The 18,056-nt window shown below is 36.9% G+C and overlaps 1 protein-coding gene across 2 annotated transcripts in view; it reads right to left on the bottom strand.

The window, feature by feature from the left end:
* Window positions 1-18,056, bottom strand: part of SORL1 (sortilin related receptor 1) — a 206,326-nt gene that overhangs the window by 71,604 nt on the left and 116,666 nt on the right. For both annotated transcript variants that reach the window (XM_074302641.1, XM_074302640.1), the window contains exons 17-21: window positions 14,286-14,458; window positions 13,023-13,154; window positions 8,613-8,704; window positions 6,763-7,009; window positions 6,462-6,600 (exon numbers count right to left, since the gene is read on the bottom strand). In XM_074302641.1, the coding sequence (XP_074158742.1) occupies window positions 6,462-6,600; window positions 6,763-7,009; window positions 8,613-8,704; window positions 13,023-13,154; window positions 14,286-14,458 (783 nt within the window). The remainder of the gene's footprint in view (window positions 1-6,461; window positions 6,601-6,762; window positions 7,010-8,612; window positions 8,705-13,022; window positions 13,155-14,285; window positions 14,459-18,056) is intronic.

Raw genomic sequence — 18,056 nt, 5'->3', positions numbered from 1 at the left:
CCCAAGGTCGCAGCGTTAGAGACAGCGTGACCTTAGACCTGTCACTTTAACTTCTCTGGGCCCTGTGAGAGAGGCGGAGGATGACTTTTTCTGTGGTAGTGAAACAACTAAACCCAAAAGCTGACGTTCTGGGTAGAGAGAAACAGAAGTCTTCTCAATAGGTGTAAGAGAGAGATGCACTTCTAGAAACATGAGTGACAGCAATAAACTGGTAAAATTAAAGGTATAAGCATAAAGAGGGCATAAAATTACTCCTGATGGTTTGGGAACTGAGGGCTTACACAGAAAACTAAGAAATCAACAATCACTCAAACAGGATCTTTTCTAAAATAGTAGGTCACACAACAAGCACATAAAAATTGCCATTTCTATATAGCAACAGTAAAATCCCGAAGGAAATAATACAAAAGAAAATCTCAATCAAAATAACTAGAAAATGCATAAAATATCTAGAAATCATTCAACACATATAAATTCAATTACAAAACATCATTGAAAGAAATAAAGAATGGCTTAAATAACTGGAATAATATTCAATGCTCATGACTGATGTTCAATATACCAAAATTACAATGCCAACTAAATTAATTTACAGATTTGATACATTGCCAGTCAAATTACAAAGGGGTGGAAACAAAATTTAACAAAAAATGTCATTTGGAGGAACAAAAGGTCTAGACTCTCAAGGAAACTGATAATCAAATATAGGAAGGATGACAGAATAGCACTCCCAGATCTTCAATTACATGATAAAGCAGCAATCATCAAAACTACTTAGTTTAGTTAACAAATTTTAAAAACTAGATTAGTAGTATTAGAAAAATAAAAAAAAAGTGAACTTAGTAACTGAATTCAATTAATTCAAACATGTAAACTGCTTCCAGAAGAAGTCCCTATTTGACAAGAATTGCTATGAAAACTTGAAATAAAATTTGGAAAAAAATAGGCTTAGATCTACTTACATCACATATCATAAGAAGTTCAAAATATAAGTATAATTAGTAAGTAAAAGTCACACCATTAAAAAAAATTATAAGGGAACCAAAACAATCACTTTTTACACATATGTCTAGGGGAAGAATACTTAAACAAAGGATAGGATGATCACAAAAGATAAAATAAACTTCTTTAAATATAATGTTTTACATGATTAAAATCAACACAACTAGGATAAGAAGGGATACTATTAATTAGAAAATAAAATTCTTTTGCACCAAATATCTGATAAGAGATCAAAGAGGTATATATTAAAACTTATATAAATACCTAAGAAAGAGCCATTGCCCAAATAAATAAGTGTTCAATGGATAGAAATAAGAGTAGGGATTAGCTTAGTGATTCATTCCACTGGTATTGGAAACTCCTGCATAAGAAAATTCCTTCTATCAAATCAAGTCATCACCTTCTCTTCAACTTAAATTTTAAAAATTTAGAGTCTAAACTCCTTAAGAGGTCATGTGACTTTGTGTCAGAGACAGGATCCAAATTCAGATCTTCCAGATTCTGATGCCAGCTTTCTATCTTTACCATACTATAGTACCTCTTTTATTTAAAAAAAAAAAGTACTTCTCAAAAGAATTACAAACTAATTTTAAAAAAATGTGAAAGACTATTCCAAATGACTAATAATGAGAGATATATAAATCAAAACAACTTGGAGAATTCACCTCACATCCATCAAACTGGCAAAAAGAAACAAAAGATGAGAACAGTTAATGTTGAAAAGATTATGGGAAAAGAGAGAATATGCTAATAAGTGAATTACTCCAACCATTCTGGAAAGTAACTTGTAATATATTAAGAACAAGGCTAAAGCGTCCATACTCTCTGATCCAGAGATCTCACAGATAGGCATATACTCCAAAGAAGACAAAGATAAAACAAAAGGCTCAGTATACACGAAAATATATTTGGCAGCATCTTTTAAATAGTAGCCAAGCACTAGAAACAAAATAGAATTCTATCAACTGGAGAATGGCTAAACAAATTGTGGTAGCATTTATATAATGGAATATTATAATAGCATAAAAAATGATTATGATGAACAGAAAAACATGAGAAAACTTACAGGTACAAACTGATCCAAACCAGGTAATCAGAACAAGAAAAATTACATACAAATCTACACTAAGGTAACTGTAAAGAGCAGAAGCAAAATAAAAACTTAATACAAATAATTATGATGGTCAAGCTTAGCACCAAAGTAGAATTATAAGAATGTATCTTTCTACCCTCTTTACAGAGGCAGAAGCCTAAAGGTATGGGGTACTACCTGGACAATTGGAACTTGTTCTACAGATTATTTTTGTTGAATTGTTTTTAGTTCCTTTTTCCTTTTTCTTCTTTGTCTTAAGGGATTGTTCTATATATGGGAATGTAGTAGAAAATTAAAGATGATATAAAAAATAAAATATTTAAATTTTTTTAAAAGAATTCATCAACTTGGGGGTTGTAACCTGTGTAGAAAATCAGAAATCAACAATTCGTAGGATCAATGATGCTATAATATTTTAGCATAATAAAGTTGTCCTTTTAGATAATATGAGTGAACAATAAAACTCCAAGAACAATATACTTTCCAGAATCACAGCTAATCACTTCATTTTTAAGACTAGAATATTTTCTATTTGCTCATTAGTCAGTCTGCTTCTGAGGAGCATCCCAGGATATGTAACACATAGTTAAGTTTAGGCAGCATTTTTAAGAATAGGATTATCCAAATGTTAGTCCAAGGAACTCAGTGGACTACATAAAGTATTTTGTAAATGAAGTAGGGTACTAAAAGCTGTTGTCAAATCACTGCACTTTTTCTTTCTTACTTTTAAAAAATATTTTAAGTTTGTGTGAACAAAGCATGAACCCAGTTCTCATTGCTTCTTCTGACTTCTAGGTACGATCTCATTTTCATTCCTATTATAGAACATCTTTGCTCAATTTCGAAAACTATACCATTAAAACAAAGTTTTCACTTCACCCAATTTCCATTATATTAAAATGATATGGTTCTAGTGATTTAAAAAAAATCTTTAAAATAGGACCAATCTTTGGTGAAATTAAAGAGCATGTTTGCAGATTTCCAGGCCTGGAAGAGGATCCTAAAGATCTTATGCTATCTTATCTCACTTCCTGATGGATTAGATGAGGTAACTAAACCCTAGAGATACTGTGACTTGCCCAAAATGTTATATTTCTTTAGCTCCCCAAGCCTTAACACACATTACATTTTTGATAAGTCTCAGGGAAGTCACACATGATGGTGGTAATAATGAAGGTATCAGTGTAGGGTTGCCTTTCTAAAGTTTTAGGCTTTCAAATACTTTAGTTTTCATCCAACATAAACATTTTTTTATGAACTGCTTCCTTGGAATCATCATATAACTTTAATTTAAAAACTCACTTAATCCTTTATTTATGAGACATGTATTATATACTCTTCATTTTTCTAAATACAAAAAAATAATCAATCAATCAAAAAATCTAGAAAGCTTCTATACTAGGAACTAGAGTGATTGCAGAGAGGTACACAATCTGTTCCTTAGCCTTAATGAGCTGACAATCTATGTAGGAAGTTAAAACACATTAGGATAGCTAAAGGTACAAAAGGGTAAAGAACACAGTCAAATAAGTGACAGACCTTTGTCACAGGTTCAGAAGAAAGGGAGATCACTTTGGACTACCTTGGCTAAAGAAGGATTCCCCTGGAGAAAATGAAATCTGAACTAAGGGTATGATTTCAATAGGAAGTGAGGCAATTGGACAGAATTTCAGGTGGAAGTAAAGGTATGGGCCATCTGTCCCATCTACTCTGATGCCACATTTGGTATGGATAATCTGATGAACTAATTAGTAGTCTTCAAGGTTACTAAAGGCAATCTAATTCTCTTGAGCAATTCAAACATTTACTCAGCTACATGTGAAAGACACTATTTTGGGGAAATACAAAACTGCAAAACAATTTCCACTGGAAAGAAATTTCAATTTAAGAGAAAGAATAAGCTATATTTAAAAACTAGGTCTGATTCAAATAGAATGTGATGATAGGAACAAAGAAAAGATTAACAAAGTACAAGAAAGATTCTGAGGGGCAGAGAGATTATTCATATTTAGATAAATCCAGAAAGACTGTCAGCACAAAAGCCGAGGGAAGCACAAGAACCAGAACTACATAGCTAGTAACTGAGCTGCCATCTTCTTCTTCTTCTTTTTTTTTATTATATTAAATTTATTTTTTTATATTTTAACAGTTTTTATTTACCAGATATATGCATGGGCAATTTCACAACATTGACAATTGCCAAACCTTTTGTTCTAAATTTTCCCCTCCTTCCCCCCCACCCCCAGATGGCAGGTTGACCAATACATGTTAAATATGTTAAAGTATAAGTTAAATACAATATATGTATACATGTCCAAACAATTATTTTGCTGTAAAAAAAGAATCAGACTTTGAAATAGTGTACATTTAGCCTGTGAAGGAAATCAAAAATGCAGGCAGACAAAAATAGAGGGATTGGAATTCCATGTAGTGGTTCATAGTCATCTCCCAGAGTTCCTTTGCTGGGTGTAGCTGGTTCAGTTCATTACTGCTCTATTGGAATTGATTTGGTTCATCTCATTGTTGAAAATGGCCACATCCATCAGAATTGATCATCATACAGTATTGTTGTTGAAGTGTACAACGATTTCCTGCTCCTTGAGCTGCCATCTTCTAAAGGTAACATCTATTGGGCACACTTAAAGAACTAAAACAGCCATGTCTACAGTGGAAAGCTTATAAAAACTCAGCTGCCTATAGATGAATTTGGCCATTTGAAAAGGAAGAATCAGGCCCATGTAAGAACCACAGGCTCAGGAGGAGAATTACTCCAGTCTCTTCCATGCTCACTTTTTGGTAATGTTTTTTCTCAGTGCACTGACCCACACCCTAAGGCAATAATGACACCAAATGCCCTTGTTGTTCCTCCTCACAAGTTTTCTATGCTGTGAAACATATATACTTGGACATTCCAGTAGAAGAAACCCAGTCTATCAGCAAAGATAACAATACATGATGAGAAGACCATTGAGATATAATTCAGGCCATTGACTACTGTTTCACGGTAAAAAAAAAAAAAAAAAAAAAAAAATGCTGAAATCACAAATGAGATCAGGATATAGCAAGAAGTCTATTTTAGCCAGAAAAAAAGAACTTATGAAGGAAAATAAAATAAAAAATAAGAATGAAAACGTAATATATGGCAAAACAAATTGTGGTATATGATGGAATATTATCATCCTAAAAGAAATGATATTCATAAAGAATATAGATTCACAGAGAAACTTCTAAATTGATACAAAGTGCAATAAGCACAAAAGAAAAACAATGTATGTAACAACTACAACAATGTAAATAGAAACAACAAGAAAAAACGAAAATTGAATATTATGTGATTATAACAACCAATCTGAGAATAAAGAGGACATGTGGGAATGTACTTCTCACCCTTCTTTGCAGAAGGGGGGTATTCTGGGTGTGAACACTATCATGATATAATGATGATAATTTTGCTGCATTTTTTCTTTTTTAAAAAATTGTGATAAGAAATGGTACAATGGGTAGAGGAGGGAAGACGAACACATGGGGAGTAAAGGTGATATAAAAACAAAAGATAGTAACATTTTTTTTTTTCAGTTTAAAAAAATACTTTGAGGTCTGTAACAACAGAAGTGAGATTTGGAGTCAAAGGGTCCAAGTGGTGGATCCTAGTTTGGTCCCTAACTTCCTGAGTGACCTTAAGCATGTTACCTCTCAGCTCCTTCAAGCTCTAAATCCAGCGTCCTATGACCTCTAAGATCATCTCAGCTTTAAATCTTATGACTGAAGTATAGAAGCCAAATTCAAATCTAGCGGTCATTCTGCAGTGTCATACTGGCTCAAGCTGTCATGATCACGGTCATCACCACTAGTATTCCCTAGAATTCAACACCATCCCAGAGACCCTAAAGTTTTATAGGAATGAAAAAGAGCTGATCCCCACAAAAAGGCCGAGGAATCTGCAGTATATGGTTCCTACTTCTCCCTAACAAGGAATGCACAGGGCCAAAATGCAGCACTGAATAAGCCTGACAGCAAGTTGTGCCCGAGCCCATCCTGATGTCACTCCCCGCTGGGAGGAGCCACATGCTGAGAGCTGGCCAGCTGCAGGCCTAGACATTCCCCCACCAATCATAAAGGGGTGAAGGGTAGGAGAGGGTGTAATTATCCACCCATCACCAGCCAGTCAGAGAGGCAAGATCATGATGTCTTCACCTGTTTGTACATCATTAAAAAGGAAATTAAGATGTCATTAGGGAGGAATTAAATAATGTGCATGTTGTTGTGACAACTGAAAATTCACAGTGGCATTTACTGCTCAGGTGAAAAAATTGCCCACCCTCTGAGGAAAGCTTCTGAACAGGTGATGAAGAAACCTCTGCCTTACCTTTGGTTTTCCCTCTATAAAAAATCTTCATGTCCATCAGGCCTGTGAGTTGGCTAACCAAAATCTCCATCTGGGACCCACTGTACTTGGAAGCTCGGAAGATGCTCAGCTGTGACCAGTCATCCCAGTAGATTTCATTCTAAAAAGGAAAGCATGCTTCTTTAGCCCATATGTAAAATTAAATCATTACATTGACCTGAACAGCAAATCCACAACCCTAACTAAGATACAAAGATTCCCAGCCCCCTTAACCTATGTAAAGTACTTGTCTGCCCAACAGTAGGAGAATCCATGTAAGCACCTTAAACACAGCGATTGCATAAGGGTGAGGGAGGCTGTCCAGGATGATGGAGCGCTGCTGGCCATTGAAGTTGATGCGCTCAATGCAGTCCAGATATGCATCTGTCCAATAGATCCAATCATCATCCACTGAGATGCCATTGGGCCATTTTACATCCTCAGAAACGATGCGATAAACAGAGGATCCATCCATGTTGGCCCGATAAATTCCAGGCTTCAGGTCACCCCAGTCAGTCCAAAACATCAGCCTGGTTTCAAATCCATGAAAGAGAGCATCTTTGTTAGAACCAAGAAAATGGGCTCTCAAGTCCCGATGCAAGAGATAACAAGCTTCTGAAGAACAAACCTGCCAGATTTAGATAGCAAAAGTATTGGACCTAGGAGCCAAGAATGTCTGAGTTCAAATCATTCTTCAGGTATTTGCTTAGCTGTATAAATTGCAGTCAAAACACATAAAATAATATCTCCTGGGCTGAATTTCCTCATTTGTAGAACGGGGATAATAACACCACCCATCTGACTAGGTTGTTGTGAAGCTCAAATGAGATAATATATATAAAGCACTAAGCACACTTAAAGAGCTATATAAATGTTAGCTACTGTTACCTCCTGCTTGGTATTTGAAAGTAAAAATATCTACAGTGCTGTACGAGTGATATAATGGAGAGACTAATCCAAAATAATTTACTTGGCTTTCAAATGTGAAGTGTGTGGTGTGTGTGTGTGTGTGTGTGTGTGTGTGTGTGTGTGTGTGTGTGTGTGTGTGTGTGTGTATGCATGCATGCGCTCTGCCTCAAAATCAGCCCCCTAATTATCCTTTCTTTAGGTTAAATGGCTTGGTATTCCCTGACTACACTTCAGCTAGAAGAAATGGCAAAAAGCTTGGATGTGGTAGGTGGTAGGGAAAAAATTACTAGTATTTAAATTTTTCTGTAATATGTAAAATATATTGTTGTATGTTGGATGAAATACATCTAGATGAGTGTGTGTATATATATATGTGTGTGTGTATGTAGATGCATAAGTGTGTACACACACACATACACACACACACACACATAGATAGCTGGCCAAGTGGGTAACACTGAACCTGGAGTCAGGAAGACTCATCTTCCCATGTTTAAATTTGGCCTCAAACACTTATTAGCTATGTGATCTTCAGCAAGTTGCTTAATCGTGTTTGCCTCAGTTTCCTCCTTTATAAAATGAACTGGAGGAGGAAATGACAAACCACTCCGATATCTCTGCTAAAACACACACACACACACACACACACACACACACACACACACACACACACACACACACGATAAGCTACAAACAAATAACTGAGACTTAACTATTACTGTTCAAAGGTTCTCCAAATTTTACGTTTCATGATGTTACTCTAGTCAGATGCAGGATTCATGAACTATTGGACAAATTCTCAAGTCCATAAATAAAGGGGGAAATATGAGTTCCTTGGCCATGACTATTAACTGTGGCAGAGCGGACACTGCACTGGACGTGGAATCAAAAAGGCCTAGGAGTAAATCCTGCCCAAGACATTTCTGAATTGGGTGACTGAGCACGCAGCCACTCCTGTTCAATCGGTTTTATTTCCTCATCTGTAAAATGAAGGGACTAGACCCCTAAGGTCTCTTCTAGTCCTAAATCTATAACCCTTTGAACTATGTAATTTTCTATTATTCCAAACAATTCCAGTTTGGAAATCATCTCTAGTCACAAACCTAAGAGATGGGCAAAATATTAAGCTTATTCTGGAAGTTTTCATGTCAAAAAGGATTCATCTTCTGGAGATCACTCAAAGGGACCATGTAATGCCTTTTACCATCAGAACTGAACACTTACCCTTCTTTGGGAATGAGAGCCAAAGCCCTTGGCCGATCAAGCAAAGAGGAATTGACAATAGTAAGTCGAAAGTCTCCGTCCGAATTGGCCACCTAAGTGAAAGATAGGCAATCTTAGCATGGATGCATTTCACAAAGGACTATGATTTTTGCAGTAATGTCTATCCTAAAAATAATAACATTTCTTAGAAACAAAATGAAAATGTGGTAATTGAGGCCAAAGAATGGAGACTAAGACAGGAAGAAAGGGTAAGAGGTGATAGATTGATTGGTAAAGAATTCAGGGGTGGACAGAATGAAGATCAGAATCAGCATGAAGGATGTGGATAAGATTTGTAAGGCAGAGGAAGACAATGATAAATGATGATGATCAGATAAAGGAATTTCAGCGTTTACAAAAACCCAGAAATCAATACTTGTTGGTGATGGCAAAATCATGGGATGAGAAGAAATGAAGGTCATGGCAACTGAAAAGCCTGAGGAACTGGAAAGTCAAGGTTCTTGAGAAAGCATCATTATGTAGATGAAACTCCCTAGCTGGTGCAATAGATAGAATTTTAGATTAGGAAAACTTGAGTTGAATTCTGCCTCAGACACTTACCAGCTGCTTAAACCTGGGCAAGCTTCAGTTTCCTCATTTGTAAAATGGGGATAATAATAGCATCTACTTTATTGAATTGTTGTGTGTGTGTGTGTGTATCAGTTACTGTTCTGTTCTGGGTCATACCAATCTCTGCAGTTCCAGTACAGTACCCAGCACCTTGGAGGCACACGCAAAATCCCAGAAAAAAAAAGGGGTGAAAGAGGTCACTGAATCCGAATCTACTAGAATAGGAATCCCCTCTACAAAAGCCATAAGAAGTGGCTATCTAAGACTCTTTTTAAAGTCCCCCTGGGAGAGTTCCCCCACAGAAGCAAGCCAGGCCCCTTATAAACAGCTTAAAATGGATTACAAATTTTTTCTTATACTGAAATCTGCTTTTAGACAGTCTTCAGAGATCAGTACCACTTTTGTTCTCTGGGGCCTAGCAGAACAAGCTTAAATTCTCTCCTATGGGACAGATTTACAAGAACTGTACTTAGAAAGATAGTCATCTTGATCACCCTGGCCCAGTCTTCTCTTCTCTTTCTTACAGGCTAAATGTACTCATTGCTTCAGCATATCCAGATCTAATTCCATCACCATGAAGATCTCAAATATAGTCTAACAAGACAATATATCATTAGTGAGACTATCACCCCCTTGCTCTGACACTACAGTCCAAAATTACAATAATTTTTAATGGTCACAGGACATCCACTCTCCCTTCCTATTTGTGGTCTTTTTCCCATGAATGCAAATCACTTGAGAAGTTTCTTCTTGCTTATTTTTGTCACTATCGAGACTTTGTCTGGCCCATAAGTGCTTACTTACTAGTCTGTTGACCAGACTTGAACTTCCAGTTGCCTATGACATCAATATCTTTTTCTACAAGAATTTTTGTCAAGCCTCACTTTCCCCATATAATAAAGCTTTTACTAAAACTCAAATGTATGACTTAATGCTTATCTACGTTAAATTGAATCTTGGTTTTGATCTAGAACTTTTTGGATCCTTAATCAACCCTCCAAGATGTTATATCTCCTTCCAACCTTTATGTCATTTGCAAATGTCATATGTACACCAGAATATCCCTTCACCATGCTCACTCCCACTGTCAAGTTTCTCTCGGTGTCCTCCATTTTGGAGATGGGACCAGGAGAGCTATGCTTTATTCAAATCATTGATAAAAATATGAAAAAGAATAGGTCCTATAATGGGACCTATTTCTAACAGAGTATATTGGGATACTCTGTTAGAAAAATTACTGCAAGCGGCTATCAAAGATGTTTTGTATTTTTTCATTTTAATTAAACTAGGTTAACTACCTAATTATAATATCATCTAACTTCTCTCTCTCCACTTGTTCACAAGTACATTATGGGTCATTTTCAAATACCTTTCTGAAATCTGGGTAAACCATATGTACTTCATTCCCCTTCGTGATCTACTAATCTAACAACATTGTCAAAAAAAAGAGATGAGATTTGTCTGGCACAACTCACTCTTGATAAAGCCAGGCTGGTTGTTGTGATCACAACCACTCAAAACCCATGCCAATAATAATATATTCTAGATCTTCTCTAGGAACAAAATTTAAGCTTACTAACTTATGGTCCTCCCGATTTCAAGTCCAGGGCTCTATCCACTTAATTAACTAGAAGCCCCAGTTAAATTTTTGAAAATCAGTAAAATAGTGACTTTTCTCCAGCCCCACAGCAATACCTCTCCTCTACTTCAGATATTTTTAACACAACTTGGCCCTCACATCAGTCCATTTTATCGGTATTCTTATTTGCTGAACTGAATTGAACCAATTAAGACTGTAAGACTTCTAGCATCAACAACAAATTTAAGAATACACTTTTTTATCTGTATTTGTTCTGAATCTTAGTCTTATGTTTTTCTACTACTATTCTTTCTCAGTTTTGTCAATGTCCTTTCCTTCACAACCCTCTTCACTGATCTGCTTTTGTAGGAAGCCAGACTACCCAGATGTATTATAATATAATATTAAATAAAAATAAATGAGTTGTGGCCCGAGGGGCTCTCCTTTGTGCTAAATTTCTGAGTTTTACAGCTTTATTTTGTGAATTCAATTTTAGCTAGCCTTTTGTACTTGGTTCTTAATGTTCTGAATTGGTGATAGGTTTAGTTAGAGGAATTCTTGATACATGAAGTTTCATTGCATGATCACTTTTCAATTATATTCATTAAAACTGTCTGCTTTATGCATTTTCCACAAGTTTTTTTTTTCTCATTTATCTTCTCTAGGGCATCTGGTACTATCTTAGGCCGCTACTGCATAAAGACAAATTAACTAATATATGGCTAAAGGATGAACATAAGTTCAAATTATTATTAGATCTCTTCAATTCAACTCCATACAACAGACATTAAAGACATTAAGTTCCTCCTAAATGTTAAACACTGGGCTAGGTGCTAAGAGGACACAAAGGTACATTATAATATAATTTTAGGGAGTTACTGGGAGCACTTCTCCTGGTCTATTTCCCCAATCTTCATCTTTTTTGACCTCTTTGTTGCTTCAAATATTGCCAATCACCCTCTTCTTTCTAGGTTTTCCTAACAATATTCTCTCTGGGTTCTCCTTCTAGTGGTCTGATCTGACTGACCCCTTTCAATGCCCTTTTCTAGATCATCAATGATGTCACACCCATTAACCATGGGTATCCTACAAGGTTGTATCCCAGATTCTTCTTTTCTTCTCCCAATAATTTCATTTGGTGATCTCATCAGCTCCCATGGATTCAACTAATATTAATATGAAGATAATTCTTAGATTTATTTGACTTGTTCTAACCTCATTCCTAATTTCCAGTCTTAAATTTCTAACTATCTATTAAACATCATGACCTAAGGAGAAGGGAGAGAGGAAGGGATTAAGCATTGATGATCCTCATAACAGCCCTGGGAAGTAGGTATCTTTATTATATTAAAAGTAAGTATCTTTATTATATTAAAAAATAAAAAAGAAAGAAAGAAACTGAAGCGGATGGCAGTTAAATGATCTGCCCAGGATCACACAGTTAGGACGTGTCTAAGAAGGAACTTGAACTCACGTCTTGCTGATTTCAGGTCTAGCACTCTATCACTGAGTCACCTGGCTGACTTGAAGAAGATTAGATATCTTGTAGACATCTTAATCTCAGCATGTCCAGAAGTGAATTCATTATCTTTCCCCCCAAACCTCCCTCTCCTCCTAATTGATTAATTTGGAAGGTCAGGGTGCCATCTTGTACCAGGCTTCTTGAAGAAAGCAGGACTTCAGCTGAGACTTGATGAAAGCCAGGGGCAGAAATGAGGACAGAGAAAGACCCACGCAAGGAACAAAACACAGAATCAGGAGATGGACTGTCATGTTTAATGAACAGCGAGGAGGCCACTGCACTAGACTGAAGAGTACAGGTTTAACAAGGGACACGACATAAGGAGACTAGAAAAATATGAAAGAAGCAAGATTATGGAGAAAAACCAAAGTTTAAATGTTGTCTCAGACATTACTAGATGTGTGACCCTGAGCAAGCCGGCCTCTGTTTGCCTCCATTTTCCCATCTTACATGTTACCCACCTGAGAGGGTAGTGTGAGAATGAAATGAGATAATATTTGTGATGCCTTTCTCACACACACACACACACACACACACACACACACACACACACACACACACTATCTCCCTCCAAAGACCAGCACATATGCTCTTTTTGTGATGGATGTTTATTAAACACCATGCTATCACTATGCTCTGTATCATGCATAGTCCAAAGTAGACTCTTTCTAATACCAAATAAAAGTGGGGACAAATATACCTCGATCTTTTTCAGCCCAGCATCCACCCAGTAAAGCAGCTGGCTAAGAGGTTCAAAAGCCAAAGCTTCCACTGTTTCTAGGCCTGAGTTGATGATCACTTCTTGCCCAGAGCTCCCATTCAGACAAAGACGCTAAAGAGGGGAAAAAACAAAGTGTCAAATGTTTATGTTTCAAGAAGAAGAATAATCACATATAAAAGAATTACTTGGTTAGCTGAAATTTAATCCCTTTAAGTGACATTTCACCCCCCAAATTATCTTAAATTTTGATGAAAGTCTAAAAAAAAAAATACAACATATAACTTCCCTGTCTTCTTACAAGTAAAATAAAAGAAAGTAATGAGCTCTTTTCTGTTGACTCAAGCACAAACCACCAACTAATAAGTTTTAGAGAGGTTATAATCTATTTTGGGGAGGAGAAGGATCTACACTGATGAAGTCACAGCTGCCTGAAACACTGGAGACTCCAAGCCACCACTTTGAGCATCATTTAGAGTCTAACAGTCATACAGTACTTGGCCTCAGGTTCTTTTGAAGCAAGCAGAATTGGCTGACTTGTTACTCTAATCTATGCTATTAAAAGTTCTTGGGTTTTGTTTTTTATTTATTTGTTTATTTACTTTTCTGTTGCCTTCCTTATTATAACTTCACCACTTCTTGCTCTTCTTTATATACTTCTTCCTAGTTGTAGTTTCCTGATATGTTCCTGCCAATACAGTTTATTCTGGATAACCAGATAACCAAACTTACTAGAACTGTGTCTCAAGTAAGAGTAAATAGGTTCTGGGTGAGAAGCTATCATTACTTAAATGTATATGAGTTTTGGTATATCAACATTTCTTTAGATAGTTCTGAGGCCTTTTTGTTTGTTTCTTTGCTGTGTTTTGGGCTGTGCCCCAACAGTTGATATTCTAGACAATGGATTATGGAAGACAAGGACAAATAGAGAGTAAACATGTGTATTCCCCACTTTATGTTCTCACAGTAATGAAGTATATTCCTCCCCCCCGCCAGGATTGAGGAAAGTACATGAGGAACTTCACCACAGATAAAGCTACAAGACAGATTTTCACTTTTATGTATTAATACTGGGAATCATGCTCTATCAGACTGGAATGACCCCATGTAGTGTTCTGTTCCAAATCCTGGAAACCCTGACCATTTCTCAGGATGTTACCTAATAAGTCTCAGCAGATGTGGAAGTTAAAACTTACACAATCTTTGGTAGCTTAAGCTATCCAGTCAAATGTGCAATCCACTCACCTGGATGATGTCCAAAGCCAAGTCAGACCAGTACAAGCAGTTGTGCTCATAGTCAAAGTCCAAAGCCACAGCTGCCCGCAGCCCTGTGACAGGCAACTGTTCGATGGCCCCAGAAGACAGGTCATAGCGGTAGATAGATTTCCTCATGGCATACAGGATGAACTCATTCTCCTCTGTGCAAAGAGACAAACATACCAGGACGCCTCAATCTGCAGAACTGGGGATGGGAAGGGAGGGAGCACCAGCACACCTGAGTCCTCCCAGTGGGGGATGGGAAGGAAGGGAATGGGGAAGAGGTCAGAATTCTGTGGAACTAAAAAAGCTCCCATCTATATGTCATTTTAAGATCACCATGCCTTATTTCTTATTTACTTATTTCTTTCAACTACCCTATGAGGTAGGTGCTATTTTCCCCCTTAAAAGGTGGAATATCAGGACAGTGAGATAAGTACAGAGGTTGACACGAAGATTTTTAGCATTGTAGTAAGTTGAGGTTTTGAATGAAGTCGCTACCGTGAATGCCAGAGATTTTGAGGAAATTAAAGATCGTGATTTGCCCAAGATGGCACGGCAACAAAGTATGTGAGGAAGGGATCTAAACACAGGCCTTCTGACTTTAAGTGCAGGCCATGCCTCCCGGAACATCACAGGACATCAGATTGGAGGCGACCAGTGAGACCAACCTATTGCAGCTCCCTCATTTGAAGGGGAGGCCTAGTATACTATTATCTTGGGAAAGTCCCTTCGATCCTTCGGCCTTAAGTTTTCTCATCTGTAAAATGGGAATACATCACAGCACTCGCCCAGCCTGCCCCATGGCAGATATAATCAAAGGAGGAAACAAGGAAGTATTTACTGAGCCACCTACTGTGTGTCAGACATCATGCAAGACTCTTAAGAATAATGACCAAAAAAAAAACCCCAAAACAAAACAATATATCTGCCTTCAAGGAGCTTATTATGCTCTCTGGAAAGTCATTCTTTTAATAGAGAGAAGCAGCTAAAAGCACAGTAGATAGGAGTATAGGCTTGAAGTCAGGAAGTCCTGAGTTCAATTGTGACCTCAGACACTCACTAGGTGAACAATCCTGGGCAAGTCACTTATCCCATTTGCCTCAGTTCCTTCAATATAAAAGAAGGAGAATAATAGCATGTACTTCACAGAGTTATTCCTGAGTCAGATTTGTAAAGCTCTAGCACACTGCCTCACAGATAGTAAGTGCTAAAAAAAAAAAAGTATATTCCCCTAAAAAAAAACTATAAAATGTTAAGTGATAGGAACTTTCAGTACTAATAGTAGTACTGAAAAGTCCCTTTCAGCTTTCATGTTCTACTAATCATCATCAAACAAGGAAAAGCATCTTCTCTCCACTCTCACTACACAGCTATGTATCAGAGCACGCTGCTATTCTTGCCTTTCCCCTGTGTGGTCTTTAGGACTTTAAACTTTTCAGCCTTAAAGTGATAGCAAGAAAAGTCTCAGGACATAAGAGGTTCCATTTCTGCTTTCCCCTGAAGACTTGAGAAGCCCAGAATCAACACCAATGATCACTGAAGCACCTAAGTTGAGAGGCTTTGAGAGAAACCTGCACACATTAACCAACAGCACTAATAAATCTGCCTGAAAGAAAAGATGCCCCAGGTATTTTTATACACACACACACACACACACACACACACACACACACACAAGCACACATAAAAACACATGTGTTTTAAATAAAATTTCTAGACTGCTATTTAAGAATGCATGAAATTCTAATGTAAAATTTTAATTTATATTTATACATATATGTGAAGGGCTGAAAATCTTGAGTCAATGCACTGGGGTCGGACAATCGAGCACTTGAGGCTAATTACTGATTGGACAATACTCTATAAAAATATACTTGGAAAATGGCCCTTCCCACTATCCTGTGCTGGCCCAATCATTTGGTATATACAGAGAATTATGGGAGGGACTAGGAGGTTCAATGAGACTAGCCAGGGTCACTTCTGCAAGAGAGACAAGGCGGTGAGGTCGCAGAGATCCTTCTCATCTACTCTCTTCATTTCTATTGCTAAAGACCTAGAATAAAGACATATGCTTATCCTGACTCCGGCTGATTCTAAGGCATCCAGGATCCTAACATGGTTGCCACATTTATATGTGTGAATTGTATATATGTATACAAACATGTATATGTGTTTGTGTAGATGTATATACATAACATGCATGTGTATGTGTGTATATTTACACATACCTGTATACACAGGTATGTGTGCAGATATATATATATAGATAGATATACAAATATTTCTATCTAAATATTAGTATTTCAATATAATCAGTTTCCTTTGTATTCTACTCCTACCTATTTTATTTTAGACATCATGTAAAATATTCTGGCAACAGTTAAGTATTCCTTCCCTAAAAAGGTAAAAATTCAATGAAATGGGGGATTTTCAAGCATTCATGATGAAAACAAGAGCTGAATAGAAAATCTGATTTTCAAATACAAAACTCAGGAGAAACATAAGAAAGTAATCAAGAAAGTGATATCATAAGGGACTTAATAAGATTTATCTGTTTACATTCTTACATGATAGGGTGATACTTGTACTTTTATTATTATGGCAGTTAAAAGAAATATATATAGACACAGGGCGCAGGTGTGAGCTGAATATGAAAGGATAATATCTAAAAAAAATGAAATTAAAGAATGAGAGAAATGTAATAGAGAAAGAGAAAGGGAAATATGGGCTAGAACTCTGAACTTGAAACAAAGGATGCTTACAAGGTACTAAGTGGAACTGAGGAGACAATGGTTAAATCTAGTTTAGCATTCATTTAATCCTACAACAAATAATGGTTTCCTAGTGATAGAATGATTAGTATATACTCAGTGTGGGGCATATAAGGAGAAGCTCTCACAAGCCCACTAGAAGCTCTAGGAGGCTAAGACAGATTCATTCCATTTTCCACCTTTGTAGTGGCTGCAGGCTGAAGCACAAACCTTTGGATTTGGAGGGAAGGCAAAGGACTGGCGGCAGGAGCTTAAGCTCTCAGAACCAAGGAGAGAGATAGGTCTCTAAGAAAACTAACCGGGCCCCAAGAAAGGAGACAAGACTTAGAAAGAGACAATAAAGGATTTGGACTTTGACACCTGGCTGTACTTGTGGTGATTACTGAATTGAAACAAAGGCTGCCTCCAGAGACCCCTCAAGAAAACCTGAACAGAGAACATTTTAGAGAGAATATTACAGGGAAAAGTGGAATGGTGTAAATTACCTGCCATAAAAAAAGGTAAGATAAAGCTTTAACACTGGAGGGGAAAAGGGGGAAGAGAGAGGCAATCAGTGAACCTTACTCTTATCAGCACCTACTCAAAGAGAATAACGTGTGTGTGTGTGTGTGTGTGTGTGTGTGTGTGTGTGTGTGTGTGTGTGTGTGTGTGTGTACTCAATATGGGTATAGAAATCTAGCTTACTCTGCAGGAAAGGAAGAGAGAAATGCGATATGGGAAGAGGGGAGAGTGATAAAAGAGAGGGCATATTGGGAGAGCGAGTAGTCAGTAGCAAATAACTTAAGGAGAGACGGGATGAAAGATGATGGAATAAATGGGGGCACATACAGTTAGCAATAATAATTGTAAAAAGAATTTTGAAGAAAGTTTCTCTGATAAGGCCTAATTTCTCAAACATAGAGTCAAATTTATAAAAAAAAAATAAGAATCATGTCCCAATTGTTAAATGATCAAAAGATATAATCTATGTCCAAAAGGCTATAAA

Source organism: Sminthopsis crassicaudata, chromosome 3, assembly GCF_048593235.1.
Source record: "Sminthopsis crassicaudata isolate SCR6 chromosome 3, ASM4859323v1, whole genome shotgun sequence".
Lineage (NCBI taxonomy): Eukaryota > Metazoa > Chordata > Mammalia > Dasyuromorphia > Dasyuridae > Sminthopsis > Sminthopsis crassicaudata.
Note: the sequence above shows the minus strand (reverse complement) of the source record. Positions and strands in the feature narration are given on the sequence as shown.